The sequence below is a fragment of the Bubalus kerabau genome, chromosome 3 (genome assembly GCF_029407905.1).
Source record: "Bubalus kerabau isolate K-KA32 ecotype Philippines breed swamp buffalo chromosome 3, PCC_UOA_SB_1v2, whole genome shotgun sequence".
Classification (NCBI taxonomy): domain Eukaryota; kingdom Metazoa; phylum Chordata; class Mammalia; order Artiodactyla; family Bovidae; genus Bubalus; species Bubalus kerabau.
In genome coordinates, this window is record NC_073626.1 from 17461763 (window position 1) to 17489640 (window position 27878).

Here is a 27878-nt window from a genome sequence, read left to right on the forward strand (position 1 = left end):
AGCAACAAGGAACACAGCCCTGAGCTCCAAGATACAGGCAGCCCAAAGTCACCCCAAAACCATAGACATCCTATAACTCATTACTGGACATTTCATTGCACTCCAGAGAGAAGAAATACAGCTCCACCCACCAGAACACCGACACAAGCTTCCCTAACCAAGAAACCTTGACAAGCCACCTGTACAAACCCACACACAGCGAGAAAACGCCACAATAAAGATAACTCCACAAACTGCCAGAATACAGAAAGGACACCCCAAACTCAGCAATTTAAACAAGATGAAGAGACAGAGGAATACCCAGCAGATAAAGGAACAGGATAAATGCCCACCAAACCAAACAAAAGAGGAAGAGATAGGGAATCTACCTGATAAAGAATTCCAAATAATGATAGTGAAATTGATCCAAAATCTTGAAATTAAAATGGAATCGCAGATAAATAGCCTGGAGACAAAGATTGAGAAGATGCAAGAAAGGTTTAACAAGGACCTAGAAGAAATAAAAGAGAGTCAATATATAATGAATAATGCATTAAATGAAATTAAAAACACTCTGGAGGCAACAAATAGTAGAATAACAGAGGCAGAAGATAGGATTAGTGAATTAGAAGATAGAATGGTAGAAATAAATGAATCAGAGGGGATAAAAGAAAAACGAATTAAAAGAAATGAGGGCAATCTCAGAGACCTCCAGGACAATATTAAATGCTACAACATTCAAATCATAGGGGTCTCAGAAGAAGAAAACAAAAATAAAGACCATGAGAAAATACTTGAAGAGATAATAGTTGAAAACTTCCCTAAAATGGGGAAGGAAATAATCACCCAAGTCCAAGAAACCCAGAGAGTCCCAAACAAGGTAAACCCAAGGCGAAACACCCCAAGACACATATTAATCAAATTAACAAAGATCAAACACAAATAACAAATATTAAAAGCAGCAAGGGAAAAACAACAAATAACACGCAAGGGAATTCCCATAAAGGATAACAGCTGATCTTTCAATAGAAACTCTTCACGCCAGGAAGGAATGGCAAGACATACTTAAAATGATGAAAGAAAATAACCTACAGCCCAGATTATTGTACCCAGCAAGGATCTCATTCAAATATGAAGGAGAAATCAAAAGCTTTTCAGACAAGCAAAAGCTGAGAGAATTCAGCATCATCAAACCAGCTCTCCAACAAATAGTAAAGGATATTCTCTAGACAGGAAACACAAAAACGGTGTATAAAATCGAACCCAAAACAATAAAGTAAATGGCAACTGGATCATACTTATCAATAATTACCTTAAACGTAAATGGGTTGAATGCCCCAACGAAAAGACAAAGACTGGCTGAATGGATACAAAAACAAGACCCCTACATATGTTGTCTACAAGAGACCCACCTCAAAACAGGGGACACATATAGACTGAAAGTGAAGGGCTGGAAAAAGATTTTCCATGCAAATAGGGACCAAAAGAAAGCAGGAGTAGCAATACTTATATCAGATAATATAGACTTTAAAACAAAGGCTGTGAAAAGAGACAAAGATGGTCACTACATAATGATCAAAGGATCAATCCAAGAAGAAGATATAACAATTATAAATATATATGCACCCAACATGGGAGCACCGCAATATGTAAGACAAATGCTAACAAGTATGAAAGGAGAAATTAACAATAACACAATAATAGTGGGAGACTTTAATACCCCACTCACACCTATGGATAGATCAACTAAACAGAAAATTAACAAGGAAACACAAACTGTAAACGATACAATAGACCAGTTAGACCTAATTGATATCTATAGGACATTTCATCCCAAAACAATGAATTTCACCTTTTTCTCAAGTGCACATGGAACCTTCTCCAGGATAGATCACATCCTGGGCCATAAATCTAGCCTTGGTAAATTCAAAAAAAATAGAAATCATTCCAAGCATCTTTTCTGACCACAATGCAGTAAGATTAGATCTCAATTACAGGAGAAAAACTATTAAAAATTCCAACATATGGAAGCTGAACAACACGCTGCTGAATAACCAACAAATCACAGAAGAAAGCAAAAAAGAAATCAAAATTTGCATAGAAACGAATGAAAATGAAAACACAACAACCCAAAACCTGTTGGACACTTAAAAGCAGTCCTAAAGGGAAAGTTCATAGCAATACAGGCATACCTCAAGAAACAAGAAAAAAGTCAAATAAATAACCTAACCCTACACCTAAAGCAACTAGAAAAGGAAGAAATGAAGAACCCCAGGGTTAGTAGAAGGAAAGAAATCTTAAAAATTAGGGCAGAAATAAATGCAAAAGAAACAAAAGAGACCATAGCAAAAATCAACAAAGCCAAAAGCTGGTTCTTTGAAAGGATAAATAAAATTGACAAACCATTAGCCAGACTCATCAAGAAACAAAGGGAGAAAAATCAAATCAATAAAATTAGAAATGAAAATGGAGAGATCACAACAGACAACACAGAAATACATAAGATCATAAGATCATAAGAGACTACTATCAACAATTATATGCCAATAAAATGGACAACGTGGAAGAAATGGACAAATTCTTAGAAAAGTACAACTTTCCAAAACTCGACCAGGAAGAAATAGAAAATCTTAACAGACCCATCACAGGCACGGAAATTGAAACTGTAATCAAAAATCTTCCAGCAAACAAAAGCCCAGGTCCAGATGGCTTCACAGCTGAATTCTACCAAAAATTTAGAGAAGAGCTAACACCTATCCTGCTCAAACTCTTTCAGAAAATTGCAGAGGAAGGTAAACTTCCAAACTCATTCTATGAGGCCACCATCACCCTAATACCAAAACCTGACAAAGATCCCACAAAAAAAGAAAACTACAGGCCAATATCACTGATAAACATAGATGCAAAAATCCTTAACAAAATTCTAGAAATCAGAATCCAACAACACATTAAAAAGATCATACACCATGACCAAGTGGGCTTTATCCCAGGGATGCAAGGATTCTTCAATATCCGCAAATCAATCAATGTAATACACCACATTAACCAATTAAAAAATAAAAACCATATGATTATCTCAATAGATGCAGAGAAAGCCTTTGACAAATTTTAACATCCATTTATGATAAAACCTCTCAAGAAAGCAGGAATAGAAGGAACATACCTCAACATAATAAAAGCTATATATGACAAACCCACAGCAAACATTATCCTCAATGGTGAAAAATTGAAAGCATCTCCTCTAAAGTCAGGAACAAGACAAGGGTGCCCACTTTCACCATTACTATTCAACATAGTTTTGGAAGTTTTGGCCACAGCAATCAGAGCAGAAAAAGAAATAAAAGGAATCCAAATTGGAAAAGAAGAAGTAAAACTCTCACTGTTTGCAGATGACATGATCCTCTACATAGAAAACCCTAAAGACTCCACCAGAAAATTACTAGAACTAATCAATGACTATAGTAAAGTTGCAGGATATAAAATCAACACACAGAAATCCCTTGCATTCCTATACACTAATAATGAGAAAACAGAAAGAGAAATTAAGGAAACAATTCCATTCACCATTGCAACGGAAAGAATAAAATACTTAGGAATATATCTACCTAAAGAAACTAAAGACCTATATATAGAAAACTATAAAACACTGGTGAAAGATAACAAAGAGGACACTAAGAGATGGAGAAATATACCATGTTCATGGATTGGAAGAATCAATATAGTGAAAATGAGTATACTACCCAAAGCAATCTATAGATTCAATGCAATCGCCATCAAGCTACCAATGGTATTCTTCACAGAGCTAGAACAAATAATTTCACAATTTGTATGGAAATGCAAAAAACCTCGAATAGCCAAAGCTATCTTGAGAAAGAAGAATGGAACTGGAGGAATCAACCTACCTGACTTCAGGCTCTATTACAAAGCCACAGTTATCAAGACAGTATGGTACTGGCACAAAGACAGAAATATAGATCAGTGGAAAAAAATAGAAAGCCCAGAGATAAATCCAGGCATATATGGACACCTTATCTTTGACAAAGGAGGCAAGGATATACAATGGATTAAAGACAATCTCTTTAACAAGTGGTGCTGGGAAATCTGGTCAACCACTTGTAAAAGAATGAAACTAGAACACTTTGTAACACCATACACAAAAATAAACTCAAAATGGATTAAAGATGTCAATGTAAGACCAGAAACTATAAAACTCCTAGAGGAGAACATAGGCAAAACACTCTCTGACATACATCATCGCAGGATCCTCTATGACCCACCTCCCAGAATATTGGAAATAAAAGCAAAAATAAACAAATGGGACCTAATTAAACTTAAAAGCTTCTGCACAACAAAGGAAACTATTATCAAGGTGAAAAGGCAGCCTTCAGAATGGGAGAAAATAATAGCAAATGAAGCAACTGACAAACAACTAATCTCAGAAATATACAAGCGACACCTACAGCTCAACTCCAGAAAATTAAATGACCCAATCAAAAAATGAGCCAAAGAACTAAATAGGCATTTCTCCAAAGAAGACATACAGATGGCTAACAAACACATGAAAAGATGCTCAACATCACTCATTATCAGAGAAATGCAAATCAAAACCATTATGAGGTACCATTTCATGCCAGTCAGAATGGCTGCGATCCAAAAGTCTACAAGCAATAAATGCTGGAGAGGGTGTGGAGAAAGGGGACCCCTCTTACACTGTTGGTGAGAATGCAAACTAGTACAGCCACTATGGAGAACAGTGTGGAGATTCCTTAAAAAACTGGAAATAGAACTGCCTTATGATCCAGCAATCCCACTGCTGGGCATACACACTGAGGAAACCAGAAGGGAAAGAGACACGTGTACCCCAATGTTCATCACAGCACTGTTTATAATAGCCAGGACATGGAAGCAACCTAGATGCCCATCAGCAGACGAATGGATAAGAAAGCAGTGGTACATATACACAATGGAGTATTACTGAGCCATTAAAAAGAATACATTTGAATCAGTTTAATGAGATGGATGAAACTGGAACCTATTATACAGAGTAAAGTAAGCCAAAAAGAAAAACACCAATACAGTATACTAATGCATATATATGGAATTTAGAAAGATGGTAACAATAACCCTGTGTACAAGACAGCAAAAGAGACACTGATGTATAGATCAGTCTTATGGACTCTTTGGGAGAGGGAGAGGGTGAGGAGATTTGGGAGAATGGCATTGAAACATGTATAATATCATATATGAAACGAGTCGCCAGTCCAGGTTCCATGCAAGATACTGGATGCTTGGGGCTGGTGCACTGGGACGACCCAGAGGGAGGGTATGGGGAGGGAGGATGGAGGAGGGTTCAGGATGGGGAGCACGGGTATACCTGTGGCAGATTCATTTCGATGTTTGGCAAAACTAATACAATATTGTAAAGTTTAAAAATAAAAAAAAATGAAAAAAAAAATCCAAAAATACATGAGACATACAACTCAAGGACAAAAACCCCCAAATAATCCGAATTTTTAGTGGAGCATAAGAATAGTAAGACTTTCAATAAATCTGAAGATTAGACTAGAGATGAGAGACACAGCAAGGTTTTCCTTCTAGAACAATAAAAGCCTGTCCCTTCCTGGCATTACTTTCTTCATCTCCACTCACTTATTTGACAATTACAGTTCAATGTGTACATTCTTGAGTCAATAGCAATCACCCCACAGTGAGCCATAATATGTACTAAGAACAGCCCCACCAGGGGAAAAAATATCTAATATTTGAATCCTTACTAATGAGGCATATCAAAAGGAAGGCAATTTACAGAGTTTACCACTACATTGTTTTCTATATTTCATTTCAAAATTGAGCCACCTAGTAGGAAAATGAGTTAAGAGACCTCAATAATATATAGATAGAAAACCAGTTTTAAATGGGAGCATTAATGGATTATAATTTAGGGGTTATTTATTACTACTGTTGTAACTGTAGTCCTTTTGGATCTCTACTGCATCCATTAATAATTGATTATAAATATTAATACCAACACAGAGATACATACTACTAATGTCATAGCGAATAGAGAAAGACATAGAATATATTAGGCAAGAAGTGAAAGTATGGGAAGTCAGCAATGGTAGTAAAGTAAAGGTCAGTATTGCCTTGAGAGGAACGAAGGTTCTCAAAGTTTCTTGAAACATCAAGATCGTGCCAGCTGTCAGGAATTAGCTTAATTTGTAAACCAGAAACTCTACCAGAAGAAATTTAAGTTCATAAAAATATTACGATTCTAAACCCCAAAATTTAGACAGAGAATAGTGTAGGGTCGGGTATATAGACATTCAAAGTTCTCCATTGATTAGTGCATCAGGCACTCAAGGACCACCCTTACTGAAGTCTTTCTCTATTGCTCAACCTACAGGTACCAGCATGCAGAAAGAGATAGCTCTGCTCCACAGGCAGTTGAACCCTACTTTTATGGCCTCATGGCTTTCCTTAAAGCATTCCATGCAGCACATTTCCTCCACCCCATCCCATCAGGCTGACTCCCCACGGTCAACAGGAGTCCTCATCCTGGGATCATTCTGCAATCCCCATGGCTCCAGCTCCCAGCTTCCGTGGACACCAGTGGACTTACAACCCTATCCAAGGTATGAAAGGCTGCAGCATGGCTTGTCTATGTGGTTCTCACTCCGTTCAGACTGTCACATTAGTTAGCTCACTCTCCAACAGCTTCAAATGCCTCCCCCGTCCCAGTGGATGGCCATGTACGAGGGTATCTCACCCCTGCACTTCAGCTCCCTTATCCCCAGGTGCAGGCTGGTCCCACTTGCTCTCCTCCCTCTTTCCCCGTCCTCCTTGTCCCTTCTTTCCTTTGTCCTACCAAGTTCTGTATGGATCCGGATATTCCTTCTCAGTAGTCAGCGAGTCCTGCCAGTATTCACCTGGTCTTCTATGAGAACTGCTGCAACTTTAGACGTTCTTGATGCATCAGTGGAGAGAGGTGTACCCCACTTCCATCTTGTCCACCCCCATTTGTGCATGCATTAGAAACGAGTTTCCCTTCTATTAAGTAACATTGTCATCACCACACACATTTAACTTTTGCTTTTTGAGGAGAACACAGGTAAGTTCCACTCTCTTCAGTTCAGTCAGTCATTCAGTCGTGTCCCACTCTGTGTGACCCCGGGGACTGTAGCACACCAGGCTTCCCCGTACATCCCGACTCCCAGAGCTTGTTCAATCTCATGATTAGATCATGAAGCTCAAACTTAGATCCTCACCTTATTAATTTTTTATACATGAAAATATGTAACCTTTAAAAATCTCTCCCTATTTGTCCTACCCTCCAGTCTTTGGCAATCATTTTTCTACTCTGAGTTCCCCCCTTTTTTTTTGAAGTCCTTATAGTTGAGACCCTATGGTATTTGTCTTTCTCTGACTTAGTTTACTTAGTGTAATGCCCTCCAGTTTCATCCATGTTGCCACAAATGGAAGGATTTCGTTCTAATTCTAATGGCTAAATAGTATTTACCTATATAGGTCACACGGAGAAGGCAATGGCACCCCACTCCAATGCTCTTGCCTGGAAAATTCCATGGACGCAGGAGCCTGGTAGGCTGCAGTCCATGGGGTCGCTAAGAGTTGGACACGACTGAGCAACTTTTATTTCACTTTTCACTTTCATGCATTGGAGAAGCAATGGCAACCCACTCCAGTGTTCTTGCCTGGAGGATCCCAGGGACAGCGGAGCCTAGTGGGCTGCAGTCTATGGGTCGCACAGGGTCGGACATGACTGAAGTGACTTAGTAGTAGTAGTAGTACATATGTCACATCAGATGGTTTTAATCCATTCACCTGTTGAAAGATTGTTGTTTCTATAACAAGGCTACTGTGAATAATGCTGCAATGAACATGAGAATACAGATCTCTCTTTGAGACAATGATTTCATTTGCTTTGACTATATATCCAGAAGTGGGATAATGGATCACATAAATCTTCTCTTTTAAATTTCTTGAATAACCTCCACAGTATGTGTTCATGTGAGTTGCACCGGTATACATCCCTACCAACAGTGCATAAGCCCTCTTTGTCTCCACATCCTCAATAACATTTGTCATTTCTTACATTTTTGGTACTAACCTTTCAAACAAGTATGAGGATATATCCCTTGTGCTTTTGATCTGCATTTCCTTTGATTATTAGTGATACTGAGCATCTTGTCATATACCTCTTGATCATCTATATGTCTTATTTGTGGGAAAATGTCTATTCTTTAAAGATGGAGCATACATTATGTTTACTATATTCCAATATACGAAACTCAGTTGCCTATCTATGTATCAACAACAAGCTATGAGAAAGTGGAATAAAGAAAACAATCCCATTTGCTATTGCATCAAAAAAAGATAAAACACTTAGAAATAAACAAGCAAGGTGCTGAAAGATTTTACGCAAAACCTTTAAGACATTGATAAGAGAAATTTAAAAAGAGTTAAAGATACGTAAAGTTAGGTTGTCTGTAGAATGTGTTTCTTGAAGTCGGATTTTTATGACTATAAATTCGCTCTTAGAACTGCTTTTGTTGCATCCTCTAGGTTTTTGATCATCATGTTTTCATTGTTCTTTGTTTCTAGGAATGTGTTGATTTCCCTTATTTCTTCAGTAAACTGTTCACTATTTAGACATGTGTTGTTTAATCACCATGTGTTTGTGTTCTTTAAAGTTGTTTTTTTTTTTTTTTTTTCGTATAATTGATATCTAGTACTCTTGCCTTGAAAATCCCATGGATGTAGGAGCTGGTAGGCTACAGTCCATGAAGTTGCTAAGAGTTGGACACGACTGAGTGACTTCCCTTTCACTTTTCACTGTCATGCATTGGAGAAGGAAATGGCAACCCACTCCAGAGTTCTTGCCTGGAAAATCCCAGGGATGGGGGAGCCTGGTGGGCTGCTGCCTATGGACTTGCATAGACTTGGACACGACTGAAGCGACTTAGCAGCAGTAGCAGTAGCAGTATCATAGTGTTGTGGTCAGAGAAAGTTCTTGATATAATTTCAATTTCCTTAAATTTATTGAGGTTTGATTTGGGACCCAAGATGAGGAGAATGTTCCATGTGCACTTGAGAAGAAAGTGTATTCTTCTGTGTTTGGATGGAATGTGTTGAAGATATCAGTTAGTTCTGTTTGCTCTAATATTTCCTTCTAGGTTTATGTTTCCTTATTACTTTTCTGTTCTGATGATCTGTCCACTGGTATAGGTGTGGTGTCAACATGCTACTATTATTGTGTTACGGTCAATTTCCCCTTTTGTGTCAGTTAGTGTTGACCTTATGTATTGAGGTGCTCTTATGTTGGGTACATAATCATTTAAAATTGTTATGTCTTTTTCTTGGACTTATCCTTTGATCATTTGGTACTGTCCTTCTTAATCACTTATAATAGTTTTGATTTTAAGGTTTATTTTTTCTAATACTAGAATGCCAGTCTGGCTTTCTTTTGATTTCCATTTGCATGGAATATCTTTTTCCATCCACTCACTTTCAGTCTGTATGTGTCCCTGGGACTGTAGTGGGTCTCTTGTAGACAGCATATATATGGGTCTTGTTTTTGTATCCATTCAGCCAGTCTGAGTCTTTTGGTAAGAATGGAAGAAGATAATAGCAAATTAAACAACCAATAAAGGATTGCTTTCCAAAATACAAGCAGCTCAAATTACTCAGTCATCAAAAGCAAAGGCAAGAACTGCAAAAATAAACTAGTGAGACCACATCAAACTCAAAACCTTCTGCACAGTAAAAGAAGCCATCAATAAAATGAAATGACAACCTATGGAATGAAAAAAAAATATTTGCAAATCACATATTTTGTAAGGGCTTCGTATCCAAGTATATATAAGAGACTTATGCAACTCAGTATGAAAAGAAATCAAACAACCCAAATTATTAAATGAGCAAAGGAAGAGTAAGTGTTTTGAAAAATCTGAAGAGTAGACTGTAGATGACAGACCCTGTAAGTTTTTCCTTCCAGAACAAAAGCCTGTGTCTTCCTGGCATTGCTTTCTTTACTCCAATCACCTGTTTGGTGATGCAGTTCACAGGATACATCCTTTACCCAATAGCAATCACCCGTCACTGAGCTATATGTGCTCAGAATAGCCTTATTAACTATAACAAACTAATAATTGCATACTTAATCTTGAGGCATCTAAAATCTAAGGTGATTGTCAGAGTTTTCCACTCCATTGTTTTCTACATTCTATTTCAAAATTGAAACACCTAGTATGGAAATATGAGTAGGGGACCTCAATAATTCATGCATAGAAAGTCATTTAAAACTGGGAGCATTACTGGATTACATTTTTGGGGAATGTATTATTACTAATACTATTGGAATTTTATTGCCTTTAATTCTCTGCTATACTAGTGGATATTGATTTAAAATAGTAATAACAACATACAGCACATAGTACTCAGGGTACAGTAGATTGAGAAAGACAAAGCTTATGAGGCAGGAAGGGAAATCACAGAAAATTAGCAATGGTATCAAAACAAGGTGCAGTATTGAGGAGAAAGAAAGCAGAGTTCTCTAATTGTTCTGAGACAACACAGACAAGCCAGATGTGAGCCAACCAGCTTAAACTGTGTACCAGAAACTGCACCAGAAGGAAAGTGAAGTTCATAAAAATATGCTGATGTTAAACGCCAAAATCCAGACAGAAAGAGTATAGGGTAGGGTTTATGTGATGATGAAAACTGCTCAGAAAGGTAGACATGGAAGCAAATACACTAATGAGCATCAGAAAGATCAAAGCACAAAAGGTCTGAAAAATAAATCTTAAAGTGAATTGGTAGTCTAATCAAAAGAATAAGAGAATCAAATTAGAAAACCAAAATATAAAGACTTGTGCACATGATAGACCAGAGAATGCTCAGCAGAGAGAATTTCGGCCTTAGTGACCAGCGAACAGAAGCCTGCAGCATCAGAAACAAAAACCCTGGGCAGGACTCACGACTGTGCGCTTCTGGGAACAGCCTCAGTTTCAAAGTTTGGGCACTATACCACCGAAAAGTGAACGCTGACAAGGATTATAGCTTGCTACGACACTGAATCAAGACAATAGTGTTTGTGAGTTTACTTTTCTCATTCAACTAAAAAAAAAATAAAGTTAATGAATCATTAACCAATGATAATTGACATCATCAGTTTAGAGTCAGATCCTCTTTAGTCATACAATGGATATCTGAATCTGTTACATGATCACCAATAACAGTTTTTATAATTGAATTTCTTGATGTTTATGTGAAGGGGAATTGCTTTACAATATTGTACTGGTTTTGGCCAAATATCAGCATGAATCAGCCATAGGGATACCTATGTCCCCACGCTCTAGAACCTCCTTGCCACCATCCTTCCCGTCCCACCCCTCGAAGCTGTTACAGAAAAATATGGAAGGCTTAACAAATTTGTGTGTCATTCTTGGGCAGGGGTCATGTTAATCTTCTCAGTATTATTCCAGATTTTTAATATATGTGCTATGAAAGCAAACACACGTATAACAATTGGGGGAATGTCATGGAAACATGTAGAATATCATATAGGAAACGAATCGCCAGTCCAGGTTCGATACAGGATCCTTGGGGCTGGTGCACTGGGATCGCCCAGAGGGATGGTACAGGGAGGGACTTCGGAGAGGGGCTAGGGATGGGGAACATGTGTAGGCCTGTGGTGGATTCATGTTGATGTGTGGCAGAACCAATAGAATATTGTAAAGTAATTAGCCTCCAATTAAAATAAATAGATTTAAATAAAAAAAATAAAAAAATAAGTATTTGAGATAAAATATTAAAAAAACAATTTAACAGAAAAAAATCATATAGTGAGTCATCTACCAATAGATGATCAATTACATTAGGAATTAGGGTATTCTGCTATATTTACCACCTCTTATAAAATTGAATTTTATAAGGTCCAAAGTTTCATGAAGAAATTAAGCATATATTTATGCATAGCACATGTATACATGCACAGAAATATATGCACACAAATACATTTTTGTTATATAAGCTATTATCCTCCTGGCCTGTCACAATAAGCTCTTTACTTGATGAGAGAGATAGTCCCAAATTTCTCCAACTTATATGTCTTGTTTTTGAGGACCACTTCTTTTATTTTCCAGAGAAGGCAATGGCACCCCACTCTAGTACTCTTGCCTGGAAATCCCATGGATGGAGGGCCTGGTGGGCTGTAGTCCATGGGGTCACTAGGAGTCGGACACGACTGAGTGACTTCACTTTCACTTTCTTTTATTTTCATCACCTAATTTTAAATATTCATTTTATTCTTAGATATCATGCCCATTTAAACTAACTAAGAGCAGAGAAAACCTAGTAAATGCTGATATCTTATCCTTAATTAAATTATCACTCTTCTGGTCAATTGGAAAAAGAATCATGTTCAGATCTCATTCAGGAGGATAAAATCTCTATTTTTTCAGTTCTCTTGTCCAAACTCAATTCTTGCTCACTTTAGTCTTAAATTCTGCTTACTTACAAAGGTCAGACAGGAAAAGTAATACTAAAATCATGCTTGCAAGAGTCTATGATTTATGCTTCTGTTGGCCAAAGGTAGGGCCAGGAATAATTTCTGAAATATTACAATACATCATGGAAGCATGAAGATCTAGTTCTAGTATCAAAGAGGAGATGTTTGGAGAGGGTTCAAAAACTAAGCCCCATGGGTTTTCAGGATGTATTCCCGACCAGACAGGTAAATTTTGTCCTTAAAAAGTCAAATTCAGGAAAGGGCAGGCCTTGTTTGCAGAGTCGATGATGTCGTCTTGGGTGCTGACCAGGTAATATTCTTGTGTTACCATTTGGAGGTTTATTTGCTATTTTCTCGAAGAAACAAACGTAATGAGAAGAATAAAGATGGATAAGAGTAGAAGAGCTGCCAAGGTGCCAAGAAGAAAGGCTAGCCAAAGAACCAGGCCCCCACACTGATAATTGTCAAAGACTTTAACAGTGAGTGTTTTATAGACAGAGCAGAGCAAGTGGATAAGACCAATGTTCTAGGGTCACTGTTGTTTTGCAGTCAAAGACAAAGTATTTTTTCTTTAAGCAGAGTCATCACAGCTCCTGATGTGGTCCTGGTTACACACATGCAGACCGAGGGCCACAGGCATGTGTGATGTGACATCAGGAAGTGAACACATGAGTGTGCTGGTGCCCAGTCACCTGCATCTGCTAATAATGGGACCTGGGGAAAATTACTTGCCCTCTCCAAGTCATCACAACTTCATTAATATAACTTGATGATCATAGTGAAATTAAGGCTATCTCACAGGGTTCTTGTGAAACACAGATTTTGAGATGTTTTAAAGCTTTTGTGAAAGTATCAGAGACATGCATGGGGTTACTAAGGTGAGTGAGCAGATCCAAGGTACAGTATCTTTTTCTCTTACTATACTCTCTGTACTCAAGAGTAGTGATCAGTCAGTTACGTGCTTACTCTTACCCCAGCGTGATGGTAAACCACACAGATCGACTGGACTTTTCTTGTCATTTCAGTGTCCAAAATTCAAGCATTAGTCGATGTAGAGTAAAAAAATTGCAAACTCCTAGAGGGCCTTGCTGCACAGAGTCTGCAGGGTCCCAAGATTAAACTGTCTTAAAAAAATGGCCTAAACACTCTGGCTCAGAATTAAGTTCCAAATGTTTGCAGAGCACAGAAGTACTTCTGGGGGCAATTCAAAAGTACATGGAGTAACCTACTTCTCCAACTCTTTATCTATGCAAATATTATCATCCATCTAAATTTACACAGAAAGTGCTCCTTCTTCCCCACCCCAGCTTCTACAGCAAGAACTCCTGATCAGAGCAACAGGGAAAGAAAAGGCTTCCCTCAATAGGATGGATTTGATGACCTCAGGTGACCAGATCATCTCAGAATGGCTCATGTTTTTATTTAAACAGGGTCCTGCCTGCTGCTGCTGCTGGTTGTGTCTAATCTGCTCCCGTGCCAAGGTATCTCATGCCCATCCTGCAGTTCTGACGTGTTTGTCTCCTTCCAGAAATCCCTTACAAACGTGTTTATCAATGCCGCCAGCCTCTCCCACGACTTCCATAACCTTTCCACAATAATGTTCAATGAGTTTGTAAGTACTATGGTGGTGGTGGTTTAGTTGCTAAATCGTGTCCGACTCTTGCGACCCTGTGGACTGTAGCCCGCCAGGCTCCCAGAAAGAAACTTCCCCTAAGTGACTGGGCTATACTATCCTTCAAAGAAGAAGGCTGCAGTAACACCCTCTCTAGGTTAAAGAAGCCATCAGTTCATAAGATGTTGAAATCGAAGAAAGGATCAGTTTTGTGGAATCTCAAAGATTCCTAAGGAGTGCAATAACTTTTTCAATTTCCTTTCATTCATTTTCTTTTTTAAATTTCCAAAATAAATGATTTTGTATTTATCAGCTAGGAATGCTATAAAATAATACAATAGACTCAGTGGAATAAACAACAGAAATTTCTTTCCTCACAGTTCTGGGGGCTAGAAGTCCCAGATCAGGGTGCCAGCAAGGTGAGGTTCTGGTAAGAACTCTTTCTTCCCAGGCTGGCTTCTCTGTGACTCCTCCCAAAAGGTGGGGTGTGGGGAAGAGAGATAGAGGAAAAGACAAAGAGACACAGAGTGAATTCTCTGGTGTTTCGCTTCATGAAGACTCTAAACCTGTTGGATCAGTGTTCCACCTTAAGAGCTCATTTGACCTTAATGGGCTTCACTGGTGGCTCAGATGGTAAGGAATCTGTCTGCAATGTGAGAGACTTGGGTTCTATCCCTGGGTCTGGAAGATTTCCTGGAGAAGGGAACGGCAAGCACTCCAGTATTCTTGCCTGAGAAATCCCATGGACAGAGGAATCTGGTGGGCTATAGACCATGGGATCCCCAAAAGTCAGAACCTTTTTCAAAACACAGCACTTTGGCAGTTAGGGCTCTAACACATGAATTTGAAGATCACAGATTCAGTCCACAATACTACCTGAGACAAAGCACTTTCAGGTGGGACTGGGGAAAGGAAGTGTGTTGATTTTCTGGTTCTTCAGTGTCTCTGGGCTTTCCTCTCCAGGCTTAGAGTAAATAGCCAATAAATGAGAACTGCTCTGCAGTGAACTGGGTGGTTGGAACATGTTAAACAAAGCCGATTCCCAGGCACAGAAACGAATACTTTGTAGTTTTTTTAAGCTACATATTATTGTTTTAATAATGAATAGGTTTCGAGCTACAATAGAAGGGGTGTTTACAATTGGAAACAATTATTCTCTTTCTGAGCATGGTATTTGAAACTTGTACGTTAATTCTTTTTTTTATTTTATTTTTAAACTTTACATAATTGTATTAGTTTTGCCAAATATCAAAATGAATCCGCCACAGGTATATATGTGTTTCCCATCCTGAACCCTCCTCCATCCTCCCTCCCCATACCATCCCTCTGGGTCGTCCCAGTGTACCAGCCCCAAGCATCTGTATGTTAATTCTTTTAGGTCAATCAAGGAGCACACAGTAGAGCAGACAGCTAATAAAAGGCGGAGCTAAAGTTTTCTATTAAATTCACGTAGTTCTTTTTACTCATTAGATTTTCTTTCATCCTCCATTTTGACTGTCTTTTTTTTTTCCAACTCTTCCAAGTAAACAAATATTAAATGGTTAAATAGAGGTGCACGCATGCATTCTAAGTCACTTCAGTTGTGTCCAATTTTTGACAACCCTTCTGATTGTAGCCCAACAGGCTCCTCAGTCCATAGGAATGGCCAGGCAAGAATACTGCAGTAGGCTGCTTTACCCTCTTGAAAGGGATGCTCCTCATCTAGGATTCAAACCTCAGTCCTGTTATATCTCCTGCATTAGCAGGAATATTCTTTACCACTACCGTCCCCTGGGAAGCACCAAATATTGGTACATATGTACTATATTTGGTTCAAATAGTAAAAATAATAATAATAATAATAAAACAGAGAATGGAAAAGGTTTAATTTAGAAAAGGTATATGTAAAATCATTTTTATAGATACAATATATAGAAAAGTAGGAAAAGAATGACTTTCAAATTTTGTGAGCCCCCCCTTTAAAAAAAATACACGTTTATCAAACATGTTAGTGTTCTGGTAATGGGTTCATGAACTGAATGCCCAACAACCCTAACCAATTGCCTGATCACTTTCAGAATGAAAAATATGCCCAGGGCAAACTGTACTATATCAGTGCCACCAAGAGCTGTCACACCAATTCCTTCCATACTCCCGAAGAAAGAGATAAAGCCCAGCAGATGAACGTGAGTATTTCACCTGGGTTTTTCACTGGATCAAATGAGACACTATGTAGGTTACCAGAGTTCAGATTATTAGAGGTTATGTTAACTGTATATGCAGAAAAAGGTGGAGGAACCGTAAGCAATTGAAGAGAAACTATATTATGCAGCTGATGAAGCATGAGCGAAATCAAGGGATGACTAAAGATCTGTAGTAGCAAGATAAATAACAGATCTATAAATTGTCCATGCAGACAACTTTAGTTCAACAATGCATTAGACACAGGATCGCAGCTATTATTCTGTATGAAAACAGGAAATGAATGGGAACTTCCATGTGTAAAATATAAGATTGAAAAATTCATGAATATGTAAGAAACACACCCCAGTTTTGAGTACTCCCTGTTACTAGTGACTCCTACTTGGGAATCCTATACTGCATCACCCGAGCCCTCCCATCTGCCTTTCAAGGCTCTCCTGATTCTGCTTCTACTTCTCTGACACCTTCTTCATTCGTCATTCTCAACGATTCCTCTGTCACCTTTTATTCTTAATTTGTAAGTCCCCCCAACAATTGCCTATAAAACATTGCTTTGCTTCTCATGGCGGCAACAATTGCCTCTGTTCTGAGGACAACACAGTTTACATATCAAGCCTCAATCATTTATGGCAACTCCAAATTTTCACTGTTATAATCTCTTCTTTCTGATTTCCTGCATTATCCTTCCTCCTAACATTATTTAAAATATTTTCACATATATCCCCCTTTAAAATTCTATCTTCTCTCTCTACAACCTTCTTAATGATACTAGCATTCTATTCCCCTGTTAAGCTCATTAATAATGAGGGTGAACAAGTAAAGGAAAAAGAAAGAGGAAGAAGAGGAGGGATTTTCAATAAGCTTAAACGTAAAGTTTATTTAGAGTTACTACATGGCCTTACATTTTACCCAGCACTTTATGTGACAAGACTTCCCTGGTGGCTTGCCTAGAAAATCCCATGGACAGAGGAGCTTGGTGCAGGCTACTGTCCATGGGGTTACAAAGAGTTGTGCACGACTGAGCGACTTCACTTTCACATTATGTGCATTACTATATTTAATCTTATTCAGTTCTCTGTTCTTTACCAGTAAAACAGTTAATGGCTGTAAAGAAATCAAGCATATTAACTAGAGATCTTCAGTCCCTGGGATTTTCATGCTCACTTCTGCTAGTAGTAGTGAACTAGGGAGGAACCCTCCATTGTGAATCCCACTGATGCTGTTACTAAAGACAACACTGTGCCATTTTCTGCCCAGAGACATGTCAACAAAACAACTGTTCTGATATCAGCATGGGGCTGGTGTGGGATCAGCTGAGGAGAGAAGCCTGTTTAAGAATGTCATGTCTTCTTCCTTGTCTCTTTGTTGTAATATCATAAAGCAATTACCGATCTACAATCAATAGGAAGGACTCATCTGATTCATTAATATGAACGACTCACTGGGTGACGATGATGTGGGCACAGGTGGAATCGCTCTTTCCTGGGTCAGGCCCTGCAGCACATACTGACTTGCGTAAATACTTAGATTCTCTCACGCAAATATACAAACACAAAAGAACTCACTGAGTGGTGGTAGAATTTCAGAGGAAAAAACAAAATTCTTCAGGTTATAAATAAGAACGCATCAGAAGAATTAGTTCCTAAAATAACCTAGATGTTTAAAAATTCAGCAAAGTGTGAACTAATAGCTTACATTTTATCCTTTTGCAACTTTTACTACCTTCAAAAATCTCTGCATACACATAGGAATAACCAAAAGCTTTTTAGGTCAGCTGCTCTGAGCAAAGATCACATGTTACCAAAACCACTGAATTATGATTTTTTTAATGAGACCGTTTCTTCTGGTTGCTTAGAATGAAGACCTTAGTAAGTGGACACTTGTGTTACTGTACTCCTGGAATAATCCTCTGTATTATCTAGTCACGGAGATTCAGAGTATGAAAAATCTGTCAGAGGCTGTCGTATCAAGTGCCAAGGAGATTGAGAACATGTCAGAGAAACTTCAAACAATCATAGCGAGTCAATTCAGGAAGGTGAGCATCCTGCAGAGGGCTTTCTTGCTTTGTTCATGAATGAAAGAGGTGACCACTGTAATGTGTAAGAAGTTTGGAAATATCTCGTTTTGTAAGAAAAAGATTCATGACTTCTATATGCTAGATGGCTACTACATAAAGCAGGAGCCTAGACATTCAGAGTGATAGATTCTACTGTAAAGGAGTCAGAATTTCACTGCAATTTTTGACACATGCAGCCTTCCCTGCATTGCACACATTCCACCAAAAGCTTGCCTCTTCCTGGGCACTGGTGGTTGTAATGTTTTCAAGAGTAATAGTACTAGAGAACAGACTTTCCAAGATCAGCATTTTTCTAAAGTAACCCCGGACATCTGCTATTGAAGTTCCCCTTGTCTTCTTTCTCTGTTCTCCTCAAATCAAAGGATGAGAGTGGGAAGGAAGAAAAAGGAAAGTTAAAACTAAATTTGAGTTCCATTTCTACTTTTTAGATTTCTAATAGTTTTCTCAGAGGCTGGCTCCAAAATCCATATCTAGAGAGTTTTATATTCATATGTCCTCCCCAAATCTTTATTTGATAATTACAAGAAAAAAAGAAAAGCAAATACTAATAAAACACATAAGAAGTCATTATCATTTGGGTATTCAGATTATTTTTCGAGTCTTGAAAACGATACACGAGGCTGGCATTCCCTGTTCAAGACTCTCATCCATGAAGTTCAGCAATGAAATTAGGTGTCTTTCAAAATTTTATAACCTGTTCCACTGCCTGCGCAGGGATTCACATAAAGTTGACATGTACATCAACATCCTGGAGTGCTGAACCCGCAAAACGTGCTGAATCCACATCCATCCTATCCAGCTCTGAGATGGTCATAATGATCTATCCCATAGCGAGCTTCTTGAAATTTAGAGCTTTTTTTTTTTTTTTTTATGTGCAAAAATTTTCTTTAATGTTATTAAACACTGAATAACACTAAATAACCACATTTTCTAAGTGGTGGAAAGTTTACCAATAGAAGTCTGTGTTTCAGTATAATAAGCTAAAAACTAAACATTTATTGGAAGGCATAGTAAGAAAGTGAAAGTGAAAGTGAAGTCGCTGTCGTGTCCGACTCTTTGCGACCCCATGGACTGTAGCCTACCAGGTTCCTCCGTCCATGGGATTTCCCAGGTAAGACTACTGGAGTGGGCTGCCATTTTCTTCTCCAGGGGACCTTCCCAAGCCAGGGATCAAACCTGGGTCTCTTGTGTTGCAGACAGGCACTTTACCATCTGAGCCACCAGGGAGACCCCCAGGTGGCCAAATGGTGAAGTAGAAAAACCGTGAGCTCATGTCCTAGAATGGGCACAACAAAATTGCAACCATTTTCAGAGAAACTATACATGAGAATGACTTGGAGAATAACAGAAAAGATTTTCCACAGCTAGTGATATACAGAAGGAAACAATGAAACAGGCAGGAGGGGCAAAGCCATGATATAGTTAAGACCTTAGCCTAATAGCTTATTTATTTAAGTTTAGCTCAATTCAGTTTCAAAAACTATGTTTTTGTTTTTCTCAGTACAGATTCTTCTGATTTGTTCTTTCAGTCCATCTCTGTAATTGCTGTTTTTTTTCAAGATTTTCTTGTCTTTCACTTCCTTTATTTTTAATCATTGGTTTGAATTATGTTTTCCTTGATTTGGATATGGTTTTGTGTATGTTTTATGAGCTTTAGCTCTTAGAGCACTGCTAAACTCTTATTCTTTTTTTTTTTTTTTTTTTAATTTTATTTTATTTTTAAACTTTACATAACTGTATTAGATTTGCCAAATATCAAAATGAATCCGCCACAGGTATACATGTGTTCCCCATCCTGAACCCTCCTCCCTCCTCCCTCCCCATTCCATCCCTCTGGGTCGTCCCAGTGCACCAGCCCCAAGCATCCAGTATCGTGCATCGAACCTGGACTGGCAACTCATTTCATACATGATATTTACATGTTTCAATGCCATTCTCCCAAATCTTCCCACCCTCTCCCTCTCCCACAGAGTCCATAAGACTGTTCTATACATCAGTGTCTCTTTTGCTGTCTCGTACACAGGGTTATTGTTACCATCTTTCTAAATTCCATATATATGCGTTAGTATACTGTATTGGTGTTTTTCTTTCTGGCTTATTCAATGCAATCCCTATCAAGCTACCAACAGCATTCTTCACAGAGCTAGAACAAATAATTTCACAATTTGTATGGAAATACAAAAAACCTCGAATAGCCAAAGCGATCTTGAGAAAGAAGAATGGAACTGGAGGAATCAACCTACCTGACTTCAGGCTCTACTACAAAGCCACAGTTATCAAGACAGTATGGTACTGGCACAAAGACAGAAATATAGATCAATGGAACAAAATAGAAAGCCCAGAGATAAATCCACGCACATATGGACACCTTATCTTCGACAAAGGAGGCAAGAATATACAATGGATTAAAGACAATCTCTTTAACAAGTGGTGCTGGGAACTCTGGTCAACCACTTGTAAAAGAATGAAACTAGAACACTTTCTAACACCATACACAAAAATAAACTCAAAATGGATTAAAGATCTAAACGTAAGACCAGAAACTATAAAACTCCTAGAGGAGAACATAGGCAAAACACTCTCTGACATACATCACAGCAGGATCCTCTATGACCCACCTCCCAGAATATTGGAAATAAAAGCAAAAATAAACAAATGGGACCTAATTAACCTTAAAAGCTTCTGCACATCAAAGGAAACTATTAGCAAGGTGAAAAGACAGCCTTCAGAATGGGAGAAGATAATAGCAAATGAAGCAACTGACAAACAACTAATCTCGAGAATATACAAGCAACTCCTACAGCTCAACTCCAGAAAAATAAATGACCCAATCACAAAATGGGCCAAAGAACTAAATAGACATTTCTCCAAAGAAGACATAAAGATGGCTAACAAACACATGAAAAGATGCTCAACATCACTCATTATCAGAGAAATGCAAATCAAAACCACTATGAGGTACCATTTCACACCAGTCAGAATGGCTGCGATCCTAAAGTCTACAAGTAATAAATGCTGGAGAGGGTGTGGAGAAAAGGGAACCCTCTTACACTGTTGGTGGGAATGCAAACTAGTGCAGCCACTATGGAGAACAGTGTGGAGATTCCTTAAAAAACTGGAAATAGACATGCCTTATGATCCAGCAATCCCACTGCTGGGCATACACACTGAGAAAACCAGAAGGGAAAGAGACACGAGTACCCCAATGTTCATCGCAGCACTGTTTATAATAGCCAGGACATGGAAGCAACCTAGATGTCCATCAGCAGATGAATGGATAAGAAAGCTGTGGTACATATACACAATGGAGTATTATTCAGCCATTAAAAAGAATACATTTGAATCAGTTCTAATGAGGTGGATGAAACTGGAGCCTATTATACAGAGTGAAGTAAGCCAGAAAGAAATTTAGAGCTTTTTAATGCATGCTCTGTTATGGGTCTCCTCTTAAAAAAAGTCCCAGGTCCTTCACTAGTTGTGTGATTCTGCACAAGTCAATCACTGCCCCTGACTCTTTTCCATTAGATGGGATTTAAGATCATGTAAACAAATGGCAATATATTTGAACTTAATAAACAATTAAGCATTAAAAACATGAAAAAAAATAAAAATAAAAAAAATAAACAGACGCTTTAGAGATGTCAAAATCTAAGAGGGCAATTTGTTAACATTGCTTATCTTCATTTAAGAGTAAATCAAAAGAAAATCCACCCCTACAATCGAGAGAATGAAGCTCCTATTAAAATTAGTCACAAATAGCAGAAGCTGGAATTACAAAGAAGACCATTAAGAGATTCCGTAAGAATCACAGCCAATGATTCTGGGTCAAGTTATTGGAATCAAAGAATTAGACAATTGTTCATGGTTCTGGTCATGCTACCAAGAAGGCTGAAATCTCAGGATTCTTTATGAAAGCCGGCCACGACTTTCAGCCAACTACCACAGTGTTGCACCAGACAAGATAAGTGCTTTGCACTTTTGTGTAAATAGCATGAGGTTTCCTGAACTGTCTAAAGATTGTTAGGATGCTGTCTTAGTCCTTCTGGGATGTTATAATAAAATATCATAGGCTTAAAAACAATGGAAATGGATTTCCACAGCGGGGTCATGCGGGGTCCTTTCTAGTCCCACAATTCCTACTGTATCCTCACATGGGGGAGGGTTCGGGAGCTCTGAGTGTCTCTTATATATAAAAGCACTCATCTCATTGAAGAGGGTCCATCCTTATAACTCCATCACCTCACAAAGGCCCCACCTAGGGGTAACATAACCATGGGAATCAGGATTTCATCATATGAAATTTCTGGGGGACACAAAGGCTGAGACCATAGCAGATACAAAGGTGAACTGGCTCATCCTTCTGCAGTGGCTGTCGTCACCCACACTCCACTGCATCCTCATTTCCTGCATCACCTTGCAGCCATTCCATACATTCTATCACTCTGGGTTTCACAAGTCCAGGTCAGTCAAATGTCAGCTCCATCTCATATTCAGCCTATTCAATGTCTCCCTCTCCCCTGCTGAGGCCCAGGGGACCTACCAGAAAGTGCAGATGTGTCCATTTCTGCAATGTTCCTTCTCTCTCCCTCTCTGGATCTTCATTCCTTGGGCCATGTTGGAACTGGGAAGATGGTAATGACATGGGAAAGTCTGACATCACTGACTTACATGGTGCCCTTGTAGCCTTCTCTTGGTCCAGACAGACTGATCTGAAATTCCCCCTGACTAACAAGTGTTTCTCTTGAGGGGTATCCTGGTGATTTTCCAGGACATTCACAAGTTGGGGATCCCCAAATTCATGGTTTCCTTTTTAATCAGGGGAAATGTTCTGGAACCACAGCTCCCCACCTGCAGTAGTCACCACAGCCTCTCTGTTCCCCTCACTCTGCAAGCACCATGTGGAGAAAATTAGCAGCCCACATTCAGCTACCTACTAACTGACCCACAGGAACCCCATGTATAATAAACACTCTGGCCAATTGAATGGGAGAAATACTGGTGTGCATCTGTCCACCGCCTGAGGCCTCTGGACAATTGTCCAACTGGTCACGTAGAGACTGAGTATATCAGAAAGCTGAATTGAAAAACACATTTACCTAAAAGTGAGATACCATTCTGTCTTCCTTTTAGAGTAACTATCCTTGCCATTAATTGTTTTCCTTACAAACATGCCCTAGTAGGTCCCTGAATTATAAAATTCTCCAAATATACTGAGTCTCTACTGAGACTGGAACAATGTGACTGGATTAGGGATACTCAGCTTGTTCAACAGCTGCCAAACAACCTGGGATGAGGGCCAATCACTTGACTGGCTCTCCTAAGAAGTCAGTACCTAGAAGTCAGTCACTAGGAAGATAGTGGCTCTTCCTAAGAAGAGGCTGGTTTTGCAGCATCTTAGGGCTTTAGCAGTAATTCCTGGTAAAGAAAATGGGAAATCACAAGGTAGAAGGGAAAGGGGGATGAATTAGAGAGAAGCAAACAAAGACAGAAGGATGAAAAGCAGCAAAGGGAAAGTGAGTCTAGGACTTGGGTAGTGAAGGATGAAATGCTGTTAGAACACTTTATTTTTAAGGACCCAAATGTATATGCTTTTTTTTAATATCCTAAGAGCAAATATCTCATATTCCCTTTCCATGAAAAAACCTTGTAAGCACTTTTTAAGTCATTTACTGCCCTAAACATCTAATTCTATTTTGTTACTTGGTTAACTTTCTTTCATTCAATGTCTCGATATTTCCAGCAGAGAGGATGGTATTTATTAGAGGGAAAATTTGGCAATAAGGGAGAAAATGTAATTGGGGGAAATATATACACACCAATAGACCACACACATCCTCATGTATTTGTCTCTTATAAAATTTATTTCAAGCATAAATTTAGGACTTTAGATCAACAACAGAGGTGGTGACATTCAGAGTGCTCTCCTTGCTTGACTGTGACATATAAAGTGAATACTGTAGGTTTCAGACAATATTGAACAGAGCCATAGAGTCAGTCAGGAATAGCCAAAGCAGGGATATTTGGATAGGATTTAACAACCACTCGCTTGCCATCCAAAAAGCGTTGATTTTCCCAACTTTTACAGATTTCCACGTAAGATTACATTTGAAGAAATGGCCTTATTATATCAAGAATAGTAGCAGTGGTTACCGAAAGGAAACAAATGAAGAACCTTTGAAGTTCACTGACCTTATAGATTAGTAAGTCACATGTCATGGATACAATGAGGACTTAAACTGAGGTTTAAAAAAATCTCTATTTTCCCAAAGTAGGTCCGCGTGTTGGAGAAGGAGAGGGTGATATAAACACACAAACTGCTATATTGCTTGGCAGTGTGAAGAAGAATAAGATGTGGAGCCACCACGGGGCTACAGTGGATTGAAGTAAAGCTAGGAGCCACCTGAGTGTGTCATAGGAGTGACTCAAATGGGATAGCTTTATGATGGAGTTTTGAAAAGTTGATGGGATATTGATGTGCAAAAAATATGAAAACAGTATATCTGTCAATTCATGTATGATCATCTTATGAAGTAAGGATATCTGACATCCTAGATCAAGGCAACTGAGATATTAATACACATAGCATTATAAGGTATCAGTGAATAATCCAGTCTGACAAAAACACAAGAAATGTTCATTTTATACCATTCATGTTATATCTTTCATGGTTATGCTCCCATGATATACTGCATATATTATTGTAGGGTTAGAATGGGGAAATACTTGTATGGATTTTTATGCATTTGGGAGAATCATATATTGCAAAATGGAGAGTTTGTTTTTATTCTACAATGCACCAGCAAACCAAGAACATTCAGTCCAAGAGAGCACTATGTCCAGAATTAGAAAAGAGAAACTTTAATGTGGATTGACGAGTTGTGGCTGTTGGAGCTGGTAAAGAAAAAGAAAGAGACCAGAAAGAACTGGGACTATTATGACACTAAAAATCAAAGAGGGCTCTGCCTAGTAAAAAGTCGCAAAGCATGTGAGAGATACAGGAAATGAAATAGACCTTGACCACATACAAGGAATGAGGCAGACAGAAGAGTCAAAAAAGGCATCCAGCAATATGGACTAGTTGAGTCAATAAATGACTGAAAAGTCAGAGAGAAGGGAGGAGATAAATTAGGGTTTTATCCAAAAGCACCTGAGCTCTATTTTCCTGTATTTCATCAACTTAGTACCAGAAATCACCAAAAAAATGTTAAGGTATCGCAGCAAATGATAGAAATAAGTACTCTAAGGTGCCTCTGCTAGACCCTATGGAATACCAGAACCAAAGCAGGACTACCCAGTGATAACAAGCAGTAAGTCACTAATCACGGTCAACACTTAAATAAGACATACATTATAAGCATAGAGGATGAGTGGAAATCAAATGGAAACAACACATACCTTTACAGACCCAGCCTGCTGCTGCTCCTGCTAAGTCACTTCAGTCGCGTCCGACTCTTTGCGACCCCATAGTCGGCAGCCCACCAGGCTCCCCCATCCCTGGGATTCTCCAGGCAAGAACACTGGAGTGGGTTGCCATTTCCTTCTCCAATGCATGAAAGTGAAAGGTGAAAGTGAAATCGTGCAGTCTTGTCCCACCCTTAGTGACACCATGGACTGCAGCCTTCCAGGGTCCTCCGTCCATGGGATTTTCCAGGCAAGAGTACTGAAGTGGGTGCCATTGCCTTCTCCGAGAGCCAGCCTAAACAAAACCTAAAACCTAAACCTAATAGAGGTAATGGTCTCCTTAATCATGTGCCCACTTTCTCGAAGAGGTTCTCATCCCTTTTGCCTGAATCCTCCCTTGCTTACTAACCCTTCATTGCCTTACTCTCAACAGATGGTCAGCCAATCACTAATCAAATAAATAATTAAACAGTGTTCACTCCTGAGACATATTTGTAGTGATGGACTCTTCAAACGAAGGCTTTCTAATCCCCTGAAAGTAAAATGCTAATACTGGAAAGACTCCTTCCCAGCCTCTTCCCAAAATGCACAATCAGATCAGATCAGTCGTTCAGTTGTGTCCGACTCTGTGACCCATGAATCGCAGCACGCCAGGCCTCCCTGTCCATCACCAACTTCTGGAGTTCACTCAGACTCACTTCCATTGAGTAAGTGATGCCATTCAGCCATCTCATCCTCTGGCGTCCCCTTCTCCTCTTGCCCCCAATCCCTCCCAGCGTCAGAGTCTTTTCCAATGAGTCAACACTTCACATGAAGTGGCCAAAGTAATGGAGTTTCAGCTTTAGCATCTTTCCTTCCAAAGAAATCCCAGGGCTGATCTCCTTCAGAATCGACTGGTTGGATCTCCTTGCAGCCCAAGGGACTCTCAAGAGTCTTCTCCAACACCACAGTTCAAAAGCATCAATTCTTCGGCGCTCAGCCTTCTTCACAGTCCAACTCTCACATCCATACATGACCACAGCCTTGACTAGATGAACCTTCGTTGGCAAAGTAATGTATCTGATTTGAAATGCCCAGTGGGCAGCAACTGCGAGTCTAGCTACGTAGACGTCTTCTGCCATAATTATAACCTCTTTGGATAGTGAAGACAGGAGACAGATGAAGCACTGAAAGATGTTGAGAAAGAAATGCATGGACAAGTGGAAAAACACCAGAAGCTTTAAACACTGATCTATGCCTGCACACCATACCATGTGTGATGGGAGCCAGGTGGGCCTAATCAGGGATGGATTTTTCAAGACAGCTCTATATGAGTTGGCACTGAGAAGTTTGATTCAACTGAACTGTTTCAACATGATTCTTTGATTCTAAGACTCAGCACCACTTGTTTCATTTAACTGAACTAAGTCAAAAAAGGAATATGCTTATTGCCTATTTGAACACTGCCAAGAGATCATAAAAGTTTTCATCACAAGGAGAAAATTGTAACTATTTCTAATGAGGGATGTTCACCAGACTTATTGCGGTGATCATTTCGCAATATATATCAAATTATTAGGTTGTACACCTGAAACCAAAATAACATTATATGTCAATATTATCTATGTATAATGATACCTGAAACTGAAATAGCATATTTGTCAATGTGACTTATGTAATGATTTCTATAATATAATGATCATATAATCATTATGTTATGGACATAGCACATATCATACCTTCAATTTACTTCAGTCACTCAGTCATATCCAACTGTTTGAGACCCCACGGACTATAGCACATCAGGCTCCCCTGTCCTCCACCATCTCCTGGAGCTTGCTCAAATTCATGCCCATTGAGTCGGTGATGCCATCCAACCATTTCATCCTCTGCCATCATCTTCTCTTCCTGCCATCAATCTTTCTCAGTACCAGGGTCTTTTCCAATGAGTCAATTCTTTGCATCATGTGGCCAAAGTATTGGAGCTTCAGCTTCAGTATCAGTCCTTTCAATGAATATTCAAGGCTGATTTCCTTTAGTATGGACCGGTTTGATCTCCCTGCAGTCCCAGGGACTCTGAAGAGTCTTCTCCAACACTGCAGTTCAAAAGCATCAATTCTTTG

General features: G+C 39.0%; 1 protein-coding gene and 1 non-coding gene across 2 annotated transcripts; one reads left to right on the forward strand and one right to left on the reverse strand.

The window, feature by feature from the left end:
* Positions 1-6556: 6556 nt before the first annotated feature.
* Positions 6557-19135, forward strand: LOC129647441 (chorionic somatomammotropin hormone 2-like). Its single transcript, XM_055574533.1, has 5 exons — positions 6557-6611; positions 13936-14117; positions 16175-16282; positions 18154-18333; positions 18962-19135. Exons 1-5 carry the CDS (start codon positions 6557-6559, stop codon positions 19133-19135), a joined length of 699 nt encoding a protein of 232 aa, XP_055430508.1.
* On the reverse strand, positions 11404-11512 carry LOC129648036 (U6 spliceosomal RNA). The gene has a single exon (XR_008712641.1). It is a non-coding gene; the product is annotated as a U6 spliceosomal RNA (small nuclear RNA).
* Positions 19136-27878: the final 8743 nt, after the last annotated feature.